Raw genomic sequence first — 15,328 nt, 5'->3', positions numbered from 1 at the left:
TATTATATAATAGTTTGCAGGACATGTAGCATAAAAAAATGATGAATACACAAATGCGTTCTTATCGTCGAACGATAGTACGTCTTACAAGAAAGTGGGCACCATTAAATTTTTTAAAAAAGAATGAGCTCATTGGAATGAAATTTTTGATAAAGTAGAAAAGGGATTAAGGAAAATATAAAGCAATTATTAATTCTAAAAAATATTAATACTCACTTCTATATTGAAACAACAGTTCCCGTTTTTTTTTTTAATATTAATTCACTAGTGGTCCCATGCCCACTAACAACCTAGCAACAATCACAACAGCGGATAACAAAACAATTCCATTAAACCAATAATGCAATAACCAAGTTCCAACATCCTACAATGTTCTATCAACTCAACACGAGCAACCTAACGATACCTAGACCACAATCATTCAAGCCTCTAGAACATCCTCCTCCTCATCACCCTGATTCCACGATCACACTTGCCTCTACATGCACCACAAACACATATTGAGATGCATGAGTATTATTAAAAATACACAGTGAGGCCATCCTCCCATCTACTAGGCTATACACACAAGCAACTGAGATTCTATTGTTAAGTTGAACCAACAAACACAATCAACACATCAAACAAGCAACTCACAAACGGTTAAAAGTGGTGTCGACCGACACCAAATTGGTGTCGATCGACGCTAACACAACCTGGTGTCGATTGACGCTAGCACAAAAGGGTGTCGACCGACACTACACTAGTGTCGATCAACACTGACTCTGCAGACGCGATCTGCAAGAATCCGAACGTCGAAACTCCGTTCCAAATCACTACGAAACCGTCTCAAACTCTCCCAATCGTCTCAGGAACCTATGGGAATCACTAAAACAACAAACCCAAGCAAGCAAAAACCACAAATAGACAAAGAACAACCAAACAAAAGATATCTCAGGCTTAGATCAGCCATGGTCAAGCACTCACCTCTTTTACAGGAAGATTTGAATAAGAAACGGTGGAACCAACACCTTAGGAAGCTTCTCCTTCGTTCCCAATAACAGCTCTCCCTTCCACAGCCACAGATCCCTCCAAAACACCAAGAACAAGACAAAAATCTCTCAAGAACACTCTCAAAGGCTCTCCAACACTTTCTCTCCTTTTCTCTCTTTTTCTCTCTCAACGACGACAAAACAAGACAACCTCAAACCCTTAATTCGTCGCTTCTCCTCTTATATACTTGGTTTAGGGATTTCCAATTGAACCAAACCGAACCAAACAGCAATTAAAACAAACCAATCGAAATTGGAAATGATGGTGTCGATCGACACACCCATGGTGTCGATCGACACTCAGACCAAAAATGCAAATTCTGGTTTGCGGATGTTACAATTCTCCCCCACCAATAAGGATTCGTCCTCGAATCCCGCAGCACCATCCATCCATCAAGGACCTCCGTGCCACCGTCAATACAGCCCGTACATCCCCCGACTGGACTTAAATACCGTTAGCCATGGTTTCATGTGCAACTGTCGCAACAGCCCGCACACCTCTGACTAAACCCCAAGGTCTCCCTCTAGTCAATATACTCACATCCAAGACCCTATTTGCTCGCAACTCAGTGCTTCCCCCGGCTGTGGTCGCAAGCAACGAATCATGCCGACTCGCTATCAGGCCAACCGCCTTAAGCTACGACATCCAGGAAGTCACACACACACGCTCCCCACGCTCTCGGGTCGCAACCTTCGAGACATACCGGCTCACTACCAGGCCACCGCCTACAACTACGGTATCCAGGGAGTCGCTCACACCCACTCCCCCTGCTCTCGGGTCGCAACCCTCGAGATATACCGGCTCACTGCCAAGCCGCGGCTTACAGCTATGGTATCCAGGGAGTCTCAAAAATCCCGCTCTTGGGTCGTCACCCTAAAGCGCGCTCTCGGATTGTCATCCGAAGCAACATACCACTCCCACTCTCCGGCCACAAAGTCCATCGAGCTATCGGTATCACATGAGTTGGGCCCTCATAGCCTTGAGCAAACAAGTCTGATGCCATCGAGTATCTCCTGACTAGATGTACCTCAACACTTTCCACAAAATTTCCCTATTTAGAAACCTTCTAACTCTGGAAATTTCTATTTATGGAAACTTTCCAAAAATAGAAACCCGAGCTATTTCCTTTTTCCCAATGACAATAACAGTCAAACATAAAGAAAAATACTCATCTTATTAATCTCAAAAATGTCATAATCGTTTCAACCCCAACGAAAATACATAAGAAAAATAAGATTCCACAATCCAATCCATCAACCCGCTCCAACCAGAGACTACCGCTTGGACCTCAAGTAATCCTCTAGCCCAGCTGCAACCTCAACCAGCTCCACTCTCGTAGCATAGCTCATCGCTCTACACCGAATCCTCAGATCATCTTGCAGAGCCAACAAGAACCTCCGCACCTGAGCCGACTCTAGCTCCCAAGCCCGGCCTGCATACCCCACAAGCCGACTGAACTAGGCATCCAGCTCCCGCACTGTACGGTCCCCCTAAGTCAATCCCAAGAACCGTGCCTCTATGCGGTCGAGAGCCTCTTGTGGAAAATACTTGGAGTTAAACTCCCTCACAAAATCCACCCAAGTCATATCCTGCTGCACCCTCCGTTCTGTCACCGACCTCCACCACACACGTGCATCACCTGACAAGTAGTGCACTGCCAAATCCTCCCTAAACTGGTCGGGACATTGAAGCGACCGGAAAAGATCCTCCATCCGCTCCCTCCACTCATCCGCTACACTCGGATCCGTACCTCCCGAGAAAGACCCCACTCCCACTCGCTGCAGTTGCACCATCATCTGCACATACTGAGCGTCCACTATCTTGGCCCCCGGCTGCACACCTGCCTGCAAACCCTCCACCGGCTGCACCACTGGAACCTGCCCACCAACCACTGGCGGCACTACTGGAACCTGCCCACCACCCACTGGCATCACCGCTGCTGGAAGTCGCGCCAAAACCTGAGTTAGCAAGCCCACCAAGACATCCTCCCTGCCTGGAGCACCCTCTGCTGCAACCCTCACACCCGGGGCAACACCGTGACCGACACCAGGCCCATCCGCCCTGCCGTCACCCAAACCAGCCTGGTCTCCAGACACACTAGGATGAACCTGAGACTCCGCTTCCTCGTCATTGGCCATGCTCTGGATCACACTCTCACTGGCCTCGGGAACCTGACCTCGTCCCCAATCACGACCATGACCACATCCACGACCACGACCAACAGCAACCTTACCTCTAACCATCTGTATCACCAAGAACAGAAGGCTAAACAACAAATAATTCTAATCACACAAGAACACAACTCACCGTGGAATCAACAAATAGGCTCGAGGGGGATGTTCTAGGACCTTATGCCAAACACAATTGAGTAAATCACATAATCAACTCTAGCATGAAATCCCAAACAGCAACTGAGATTCTATTGCTAAATTGAACCAACAAACACAATCAACACATCAAACAAGCAACTCACAAACGGTTAAAAGTGGTGTCGACCGACACCAGATTGGTGTCGATCGACACTGACTCTGCAGACGCAATCTGCACGAATCCGAACGTCGAACCTCTGTTCTAAATCACTACGAAACCGTCTCAAACTCTCCCAATCGCCTCAGGAACCTATGGGAATCACTAAAACAACAAACCCAAGCAAGCAAACACCACAAATAGACAAAGAACAACCAAACAAAAGAGATCTCGGGCTTAGATCAGCCATGGTCAAGCACTCACATCTTTTACAGGAAGATTTGAATAAGAAACGGTAAAACCAACACCTTAGGAAGCTTCTCCTTCGTTCCCAATAACAGCTCTCCCTTCCACAGCCACAGATCCCTCCAAAACACAAAGAACAAGACAAAAATCTCTCAAGAACACTCTCAAAGGCTCTCCAACACTTTCTCTCATTTTCTCTCTTTTTCTCTCTCAATGGCGACAAAACAAGACAACCTCAAACCCTTAATTTGTCGCTTCTCCTCTTATATACTTGGTTTAGAGATTTCCAATTGAATCAAACCGAACCAAACAGCAATTAAAACAAACCAATCAAAATTGGAAATGATGGTGTCGATCGACACACCCATGGTGTCGATCGACACTTAGACCAAAAATGCAAATTCTGGTTTGCGGATGTTACATATATAAACATAGATCATCTCATATTATTTATCGAACAAAATAGTTTATTCAAAAATATTGCTTTCAACTTTGTTCTATTTGTCAAACTTTTTTAGTGGGAAGACAAATTTTCCTTATTTTTTTAAAACCAAAATATACTCCTACTTTCTACTTTTTCAGTTTGGAATAGGTAAGATTAATATGTTGACCCAAAAAAATGGAAGATTAATATATGCATCTTCTTTTTCTAATACTATATTTTAAAATTTATTGTAGTAGTTTTAGATTGTCTTATTTAATATATATTTTCATCTTTGAATTATTTGAGATTCATATATTACCGTGCTTATAATTTTCTATTATTTCATTAATTTTTTCTTATTTATCCACCTTGATTGGTTCGTCATAGACCTTTTTTGTGCAAACGTAATTGTTACTATTCGTTCAATCTCAAAAGGAGATAAAGAGGAGAAGGTCATCAACCTAATGGTTGGATAAAATAGGCTAAGCAGACACAAGCCTACAACAAACATAGATCGATTGGAAAAACATAAATCGTTGTTGATAGATCCGTAAAAGCTTGGACACAGAGGCTACATCATGGTGTGTCAAAGAAACTTCTATGAATACATTGGTAAATTTAACATTAGTTATTATCAAAAGATTTTGTGACACTGGAAAATTGTCTTGCTTTCATTGGTTGCTGGAGCAAGCCACTTTGAAATAGGTAAAAGACGTGAACATCTCTCCACACAAAAGGAGGGCAGAGCCGAGGTTTTCTCTATGGTGGAAGAGGTTGGACGCAAGATTATCTCCCCAAGGGAGAAAGGCGAGAGAGGTTGGACGCAAGGTATCTCTCCAAGAGAGGAAGGCAGAACGAAGGTTCTCTCCATGGTGGAGGAGGTTGGACTCAAGGTTCTCTCCATAAGTAAGGACAGCAGAACCAATGTTCTCTATTGTTAGTCATATACTATTGTGATTGTGATGTAATTAATTTTTTTTTCAAAATGTTTTTTGAGTCAACATTTTTAGTAATAAAAGAAACTATGCAAAAGTGAAAGTAAAGATACATATAATAGTTGGCTTAATTTGTTCATATAGACATTTTCTAGGTGGTGGTAAATAATATATTTGTTACATACACGATACCTATGTGTAAAAAATACATTTTTAATGGTAACATACATATAAGATTTGTATATAGATATAAATCAGTGCATTATAGCAACATTTTTAAAAAAAATAAGGTATAGTAAAATTTAATATATTTTTAATAAATTTAATTTTATTTACAAAACTTTAAACCCGCGTATCGGACGGTTTTTATCTAGTTATTATAAAAAGAACAGTTCGGATTGTTTTACGTTTCTTAGAAAAGAAAAAGTTAATCATATATTACACGTCTGTAGTGGAAACAGAGAATTGAAGAAGATTTGATATCATTTTTTTCTATCCTATTCTATGTTCTTCTATTAAAATGTTACAAAATATAATTGATGGAATTACAAAGAACGATTTAAAATCTTGTACATTACTTGAACATCTGTAATTTACGTCTTTAAATTTTTTTTTGAACCACTTTTTTTTCCTTATGTCTTTTATTCTATTCAATAAGATTCTATTAAATTCTTTTGTTCAATACACCTCCTATGTATATCTAACCCAAACTAAAAGAAAAAAAAAACAGATTTTCATCAAAATCACAAATGGTCTTTAATGATTCAATTTCTGTTTAATTGAAATCAAATAAATAAACAAATAAATATAACCATAACAAACAAGACCTAATCAAATTATAATATAGCCTATAGAATTTGTATTGAACAAAACAGAAGTTTGAATACACAGTTGAAATGTTTACGTAAATGTTCAAAACAATTTTTACAAAAAGTTGGGAGTCTAACCTAGAGTAGATGTATCATATCCATATTTTCCCAACCATGATGATTCTCTAGAATTTTCTTTTTTTCCAAAACAATCAAAACGTGAATGAATGTAAACATCAAGAAAGTTTATAGTTAAGAAAATAATCACCTAACTGATACGTACAAACTTGTTGTAATGGGCATAATTATAACCAATAGTATAATATATATTTAAAAACTGAGTCCATGTACTATATATTTGAAACATTCGCTTACATACGTTTTGTCCAAATTAGAGAGACTAAGTAACTCAAGAAAGATTGAAGTTAACACAAAAAACACAATGATGATCCTAAGGCTGGCTCTAGCGGCTGTCATCTCTGCCTACGCAGCCGCACAACCAGCCTCAACGTCGTCGTCGCTTGTAACTTATATATTCGGCGACTCTCTAACCGAAGTTGGTAACAACAATTATTTGCAATATTCCCTAGCGAGAGCAGACTTTCCATATTATGGGATTGATTTCTCTGGTGGTAAAACTACCGGAAGATTTACCAACGGTCGGACTATTGGCGATATCATATGTACATTATATCTCTCTCTTTCTTCTTTTACCTATGCTTCTAAATATATGTGGCCATGATCTATATTTTTGTTTATACATATAACTTGTTAAAATAAGGTTTGATTTTGGTTTTGTTTGTTCGAATTTAAATGATTGTTCGGTTTTTGTACCCACTGTTACACATTATTTATAGTTTTGGTTTTCGATATTCCTTCTTTATAGAAATACGCTAAAACTCCATAAACCATTTCTAATCTATATTTTAACATCTCCAAAAACATATTTATATGTTTGTTATAGCTACAAAGCTTGGGATTCCATCGCCACCACCATATCTATCATTATCACAAAACGATGACGCATATCTCAGTGGTATCAATTACGCATCTGGAGGAGCTGGAATTCTCAATGAAACTGGCATTTACTTCGTATTACTCCTCCTCTTCCATTTTCTATGTACTGTTTTAAAGAATTTAATTTTTTAAAGTATTTTAATATTGTATTGTTTTATATTCATCGAGCAGATTCAAAGGCTGACGTTCGATGATCAAATAAATTGTTTCAAGAAAACTAAAGAAGTTATTAGGGCGAAAATCGGAGATCGAGCTGCAAGCAAGCATGTCAATGATGCCATGTACTTCATTGGTTTGGGTATAACTTTAACTTTAAACCACTTGGTTTCATCTATAGCTTCTTCTTCCCTTTTTATTCATTTTGTAGAAAGCGTATTATTATATAATTACAATCACAATTACTGCAACTTGCTTCTTTTTCATTTTGAATAGGAAGCAACGATTATGTAAACAATTTCTTGCAGCCATTTATGGCAGATGGGCAACAATATACACACGATGAGTTTGTCGAACTTTTGAGCTCAACCCTACACAACCAGCTTACGGTATCCCCAACAACTTCTACTTCCATTTTCATTTTGGGTTATATTTGTTCTATTTTTCTTTCGTTTTTGTTTTTTAAGCAAAATTTTCAAAACAGAGATATTCGAGTGAACAAATTGGTTTTCCTACACTGCCCTTTTTTTTTATTATTATTATTGTTGTTATTAAGGCAAATTTCTATTATTTTGTCCTACTTTGGAAACTTTTTGTCATACTTTGGAAAAGTTCATGGTGTTTAAATCTCGTACGTCAAAGGTTTAAAGAAGTTTGTATATGCATGGGTTGAAGCATTTCTCTATGTTCTTTTCTTCCTAATGGATTTCCCTATTTTCTTAGTAACAAGTTTTTTTGGTCATATTATATCTCAATTTTTGTTACTGTGTCGCTTTGAGATTTGTATTATATAACTATGGTTCCTTAGTAAATGACTACAAAATGTTATTCAAAATTAAAATGTTAAAGACATTTATTTTATTAATCTTAAGTTTGAGGTTATTGTGTCTATAGTCAAACCATGAAATGACTTAGATTTTGTGGAGCAGACAATATACAAATTAGGAGCGAGGAAGGTAATATTTCATGGAATAGGTCCGTTGGGGTGTATCCCATCACAAAGGGTGAAGTCGAAGACAGGCATGTGTCTGAAGCGTGTCAACGAATGGGTATTGGAATTCAACTCAAGAACGACGAAGGTTCTTCAAGATCTCAACAAACGCCTCCCTGGAGCTAAATTCGTCTTTGCCGACACTTATCCCGCAGTTCTTGATCTCATCAACAATCCCACTCACTACGGTAAAAAAAAAAAAAAAAAGAACTCTAACCATTTCTTGGATTCAAAGTTTGGGATAATCTTGTTCGATAACGTGTAACTATGTGATTTTACAATGATCAACGCAGGGTTTAAGATAGCAAACACGTCGTGTTGCAATGTGGACACAAGCGTTGGAGGTCTTTGTCTTCCCAATTCCAAGATGTGTAAAAACCGTAAAGACTTTGTCTTCTGGGACGCATTTCATCCGTCCGATTCGGCTAATCAAATCCTAGCCGATTATCTCTTTTCCTCTCTTCTTTCTTCCTCTTCTCCTTCACCTGCTCCTAAACCTGGTCACTAGTATAGTATTTACAAAGATAGAAAACATTAAGCCAGTTTCTTGTTAAATTGGACCTGCTTGCTCGATACATGTGTAATTATGACAAGTTTGTGTGTCTTGTTCGTTGTTACACAAAGTATTATATATTCTGAGGTAATTGTGGTTTTGTATGTTCGTGTTTTGGGTTCCTAAAGATTGCGTTATAAATTAATAAAGAAAATACTTTTTCATGCAAACAGAAATCAAACTTGTGATTTTTTTTTATATATTATGAAACTCTGATTATCAAACCTGGGTACACCTTTTTTTGTTTTTGATTTTTATAGAAAACTAAAATGTAGTGAAAAAAACTATTTCGTAGAAACAAGCCATTATTAATATATATTGTCTATTTCACATCCATACATGTAATAAAACCATTTGATTAAGAAATGTTATGCTGTAACAAATTAGGAATAAAGAAAAAATAATTATTGTATGTTGTATGATCATATAAAAAAAATCATACGGCATACCGCATATTACTTTATAGTATTTTATGGTGCTTCAGATATAAATTAGAAATAGAATATGACCCGTCCTAGATCACGGGTTGAAATTTCTTTTGTTATTTTGTAATTTTTATTCAAAACATCATATATGTGATTATTATTTTTGTTTTAAAAGTTCTTTTTTGGATAGAAAATTATGCTGAATATGACTTAGGAAAATTATATGCTGAATATGACTTATGAAAATAGCATCTAATTGTAAGATATATTCTAGTAGATCGAGTTAAGTTGTGTGATAAAAAAAATTGTTAATTTTATTTGATTTGTTTAGTGTTTAAAACTATATCTTGTATTTTTTTTTTGGTTAATTCTATATGACTTATTACATAGTGAACCACATATTAATTTTAGGACTAAATATGTAACTTATGTTTGTCATAATCATCTTGACCGAGAAAGCCTACCGAACAACATTATTCCAAAACTTTAATTTAATCTGAGAAATCATATTTTTTAAAATTTCAATCCGTGCTCTAGCAAGAAATCATATTTATTGGAATTTTTTTCATATTATAGTGACATATTATTGACCGGTGCTATAGCAAATCAAATTAAGTATTTATAGCTTTTAACTTTTTGATCTGTCATATATTTATGATATTCTTAAAAACATCAAATTAAACTATTTTAAAATATTTTGATTATTTTAAAAGCTTATTATAGTATATGAAATTATACAATTCTTCAAAAAAAGATATATGAAATTGAATTTAAATATTCAAATTTTGACATGTTACTCAGTCAAAATTTTAGTTGAATATATATATATTTTAAAAGAGTAATATTACTAAAGCTTGAATATTTTATAAATTGAACAACTTTTTTTTTGGTATAAATATGGTGTATTTCGGTGAAGGGAGATGTCAATGATTTATACTAAAAGTTTGGAAGGGTGTTAGTTAAGATCTTATTTTGTTTGCTTAATCAGATATCACGCTTAAGCGTATGATTAATTTCCGAGATTTTCTTATATTTTTTTCTTTAATTGCCTAAAGGCTATATATGATATTCTAACAGTATATGGTTGTTAAATATTTTATTTCTTTAAGTTGTATTATTTTTTGGGATATTCTCTTTAAGAGTATCTTTGTATAACTAAGGAACCCAACCTATATAATCTATTTTGTAACCACTAATAAATCAAATAATAACTATCATTTTATTACTTATAACTATTATATAGTCTACCAAAAAGAAGTTGTATACTTTCAAAATATTAAATAGGGAATCGAAAAGTTGAAAGTCGATAACATATATATAAGTCGATGATATATCAGGAAAATATCAACAAAAAAAAACACTCTAAAACAACCCGACCCATTTTTTTAAAAATAAATACAAAATAAAATTAAGCATCTCATACTAAATTAACCCAACCCAATCACAACTCATTAATAAACCAGCAATAACATTATGCACATCAGAAACATACCAATAATACAAAACCAGTATATTATCAATACAGTAACATTCCTATCCATTCTACCCAACAACCTAACAACACTCTAACCAAGGTTCCAACATAAATAATATCATAATCAACAACACACAAACGAGATCCTAGATCATCCTCCTCCTCATCGCCTTGATTCCACGACCACACATTTCCTTTACCTGCACCACAAACACAAATTGAGATGCATGAATTTTTAATAAACACTCAGTGAGGCAATCCTCCCATCTACTGGACTATACACACAAGCCATTGAGATACCAATGTCCAAAACAATCAACAAACGAAGCATAAAAACCAGGAAAACAAACATCGTCTCGCTGGAAGGGAGGTATCGACTGACACCAACCAAGTGTCGACCGACACTGGCTCTTGGTGTCGACCGACACTACCCCACAGTGCCGATCGACGCTGAACCTTGGTGTCGACCGACACCCTCCTGGTGTCGATCAACACTGACTCTACAACCGCGATCCGCTCAAAGCTGAGAGTCGAATTTCGCTTCCTAATACCCCCAATCCGTCCAATACTCAAACCACAAGCCATATGAGTCTGTAGAGACCCTATAGCAACCACAACAAGCAGAAAAAACACCACAAACCATAACAAACAAGCAAGACAAAGGAAATCTCAGACTTAGATCAGCCATGGTCATGCTTTCACCTCTTTGCAGGAAGATTCTAACCAACAGCAACGAATGCAACCCTCCTAGCAAGCTTCTAACTCCTTCCTAGTCTCAGATCTCTCAATCACAGCCAAGGAATCCCACCAATCCTCTCAAAAACTCAAGAACACTCTTTTCTCCTCTTTCTCTCTCTCTCAAGCGGCGTAAACGACCAAAAACACGACCTAGGTCAAATTTTCTCCTTAAATACTCGGTTCTATTGTTTTCCTTAAACCAAACCGACCCAAATCGACAATTAAATTGTACTGATCGAACCAGAAATTATTGGTGTCGACCGACACTCCTATGGTGTCGATCGATACCCCTTCCCAAAACTAACATTTTGATTCACGGATGTTACTTATTGGAGTATTTTGCACCTAAAGTTATATATATATATATATATATTGGAGTACATTTTTTTTTGTGCACCAATAATATTGGAGCGGTGCTGATCATAAAACAAATATTGATGGTAATTGTCTTGCAATAAGTGAAGTACATGTAATCAAAGGATTTGAATTTTGTTGGCTATAATTATATAGTATGATTTTGGATGCTAGTAATACTATAAGCAAGAGTTGTTTTGAAGAAACAAAAGATGAAGCCAAAATAATGGGGTTATTGTTGATTTGGGGCTTTTTAGCCAAAATCTTTGAAATAGAGTAATTTTATCCATTCTTATAGATTTAGGCTTTTTTTGGTGAGGGAAAAACCTAATTTAGCCTTGGCTAGTTATTGAGATAAGAGGAAGAGAGACAGCTAAAAAAATATCATCTTTCACCGCCGGCCACATGTTCCGATGTCGAAGACCTCCAGTCACCGAGTTTTCCTTCAGTTGCATCAGAAACTCAATCAGTACTTGAAGAAGAAACTCTCTCTTCGATCATGAAACAAAATTATCCATCTAGACAACTCAAATCTGAACTTAAGAGGCGAAAGCTCCATTACTCGAATTACATATCAAACCCAATTTCTTCATTCTCAAACCGAAGGAACCAAAAATACATCAAACCACCATCATGAATCGATCAAACACAAAAAAAAAGTAAAATCGGATACACTAAACTCCATTGATGAAAACTAAACCCTAAGAAAACTAGTAATTGGTGAACCCAAGGGAAAAAGGTAAACGAACTTTGCTTTTTTTGCTTTGAAATTTCAAAAGGTTTTAATTTCTGAAGTTTCTCATCTACATCTACAACATAACCAATCACAATCAGCATAATCATCATAGATTTGCATCTCGATAACAATATATTGCCCAATCAATGCATAAGTTATTTTTTTGTTTAATCTTGATATTCATAAGATTTTAGATTCAAGAAGGAGATGTATATGTTCTTCGAAGTTGTTCATCACAAGGGGGGGGAGAGAGAGACTACGGCGGAGATCGAAGGGTTTGTGTGTTCAGAAATTGGAGCACTCTTGTATCAAAATATTACTCTGTTTTTCTTTCGATCTCCAGCGGTTGAAGTTATTCATCACAGAAGAGAGAGAGACAGAGGCTGCGGCAGAAAGATCGAAGGGTTTGATGTGTGCAGCTTTTTGAGGGTAATTTTGTCATTTTAGTGTAAAAATAATGCCTAAATATGGAAACATGGACAGAAAGTCCTAATTGGACAATACTTATGAAAATAAATGCTTATCTCGTAATTAACTCCAAAATAATTGCAGTTTATGTGGATGTTGAACCCATTATACATGTGAGCAGGAATTTCTTACTAAAAGTAAAGAGAAAATTATGATGAAATCTAAATTTTGAGCTAGCATGAGAATATCATAATATATTACTAATCAAATTTATGGAACAAGCTCTAGCTTCTAGTCAAATAAGATTCAACAAACAATAGTACTTTGAATGGATCATTTACCAACGTTTAAAGTTTGGGGATTCTTAAAAATACCCCTTCTTCTATATCACTTTTCAAAAATACTTTTTCTTTATAGTGTCTATTTTCAAAAATACCCTTTTAATATATAAAATAATTAAATTCTAAATCCTAAACCTTGTCCCTAAAAACTATACCCTATATATAAAATAGAGAACCCAAACCTAAAAAAAAAATCTAAATATTAATTTAGCATATTGTAATTGTGTAAAAGATGGCAAAAATGAAAATGTTCAAAAAAAATAGTATTTTTGAAAAATGGATATCTCAAAAAGAGAATTTCTAACAAATGCTCTTTAAGTTTCTCTTAAACATGCATGGAACACAATAAATCTGGATATAAATGATTTTTTTTTTTTGAACGAAAGGATATAAATGTTTTAGTCTTTGAAATTAAGGTCTTTTGAGATTCTCCAGTCTTTAGTTTTTATATAGCGTATGTATATTCTACATCTACATTACCCATGTGGGCTAGTGGTGATTCATGTTTGGGTTTTTGAATTAGTTTCAATCGCAGTTTGAATGATTTACATAATGAGCATAAGACCTTTGAAATATTTACTTTTAATTTATATTCTCTTCGTTTCATTATAAAGATGTTTTAAAAGTTTTTTTGTTTTATAATTTAAAATATTTTTAACTTTTTAAATAACTTTTAGATTAATTTTATATTTTTATTATTTATTTTATACGGTCTTATTTATGATTGATTCAAAAATTTTAAAATAAATATTTTTAATTATGCTAAAAGGTCATATATTTGGAAAGGAAGAGAGTATAATTTAAGTAAAATTTAGAGAAAAAAAAAAACTTTTTAACCATGTCAAGATTTAAACCACGTAAAGGTGGCATCATAAGCTTTAAATTATGTTGTTTTTTTTAAATGCTTGAAATTTATTTCAACATGACCAGCCGACACTTGCAACCAAACAACTGTAAACACTCAACATGTGAAACATGGGTAACAATTGTACTCCATCCGTTTGGATACGAGAAGAAGATCTCAAAATAAAGTAATAATACTTTTGAATGTAATTTTGTTATTAAATAAAATTTTGAATGATAAAATGAAAATGACCCAATAAATAAATGGGAAAATTCTAGAAAAAAAATCAATGTTATTTTTATTTAAACATTTAATAATTAAATATTTTTATCAGAATAAAAATATATAAAATAATAAAAAGTGTTATTTATAATCTAGAAAATAAAGGGGGTGTATTCAACTTGACATTTTAAGTGATTTGTGTAAAATTTACAAATCATATGTTATTCAATCATGGATTTTAAAAAGTCTATTAAAATCTACTGTTATTGAACTGATGATTTAAAAATCTACTTTAAAATCTACTGTTATTCAAAACAGTTTTGTAGATTTGGATTTTAATAATTTTTAGGATTCTGGAGGATTTGAGAGGATTTGTTTAGTTAAAAATACAGAATCCAAATCTCATTGTTTTAGGTGGGATTTGAAAGAATTTTACAGAAAATCATATGAACTTCCCTAAAATCTATCAAAATTTTAAATTTCTTAAATCCTATCAAATTTTTCAAAATCATGGTTTGAATACACCCCCTAAAGTGTTTTTATTTTTTTACCCATAATTTTAAAACAGAAAAATTCCAATTTTATCCCAGTTATCTAATTACTTATTAATCTTTAATAAAAAAAAACTTTCTGTTTCTAGTTAATCATATCAAACCAAAACCATCACCGAACAAACGACGACGTTTGGTGATATTTGTTTGATGACACAGAGGATCAACGGAAGGTAACTAGAGACAACACAGTTTATTGGTAGATTCACTACAATTCCTTCTTGTTGCGATGAACGGAGAGATGCCAATAAGCTGGGTTAAGAAGAAGATCTAAGCTTAGTAACTCGATTTCAAACGGATTCTCAAACTCATCGGTGATTGTTGAAGGAGGAGGAGCGAAGACCGTTAATTTCAAAGACGACGCTTTGTTTCTTCTTCTTTCATCCTCCAGAAGCGAGTTCTTGCATTAGAGATGATTACTCTCCATATCCAACATCGAAATCATTACATAATTCAAGAACGGACTGTTTCGCGGTGAAGTTAATGAATTTGGGAAACGATGAGGTTTCAAAGGATTTAGAGAAATATATGTAAGTGGCGAGAATCAGATTCTCCGGGGTGATTAATGGTGGTGATTCCCAGCGATGGAACAGTTTTCATGGCCAC

At 35.0% G+C, this 15,328-nt stretch overlaps 1 protein-coding gene across 1 annotated transcript; it reads left to right on the top strand.

Annotated features, from left to right (window-relative positions):
• The first annotated feature begins 6,283 nt into the window (after positions 1-6,283).
• LOC104720530 (GDSL esterase/lipase At5g37690-like) lies at positions 6,284-8,799 on the top strand. The gene is made up of 6 exons (XM_087468336.1): positions 6,284-6,595; positions 6,877-7,004; positions 7,101-7,227; positions 7,362-7,474; positions 8,015-8,264; positions 8,370-8,799. Exons 1-6 carry the CDS (start codon positions 6,355-6,357, stop codon positions 8,582-8,584), a joined length of 1,074 nt encoding a protein of 357 aa, XP_087324462.1. The 5' UTR covers positions 6,284-6,354; the 3' UTR covers positions 8,585-8,799.
• The last annotated feature ends 6,529 nt before the right edge of the window (positions 8,800-15,328 follow it).

The sequence above is a fragment of the Camelina sativa genome, chromosome 10 (assembly GCF_030686135.1).
Source record: "Camelina sativa cultivar CO46 ecotype springtype chromosome 10, ASM3068613v1".
In the NCBI taxonomy this organism is placed as follows: domain Eukaryota; kingdom Viridiplantae; phylum Streptophyta; class Magnoliopsida; order Brassicales; family Brassicaceae; genus Camelina; species Camelina sativa.
Note: the sequence above shows the minus strand (reverse complement) of the source record. Positions and strands in the feature narration are given on the sequence as shown.

Coding starts and splice junctions, on each gene's coding strand:
- LOC104720530 (XM_087468336.1), top strand. CDS start 6,355: ATGATGATCCTAAGGCTGGCTCTAGCGGCTGTCATCTCTGCCTACGCA. Junction 7,228..7,361: donor CATGTACTTCATTGGTTTGG/GTATAACTTTAA, acceptor CATTTTGAATAG/GAAGCAACGATTATGTAAAC. Junction 8,265..8,369: donor CAACAATCCCACTCACTACG/GTAAAAAAAAAA, acceptor TGATCAACGCAG/GGTTTAAGATAGCAAACACG.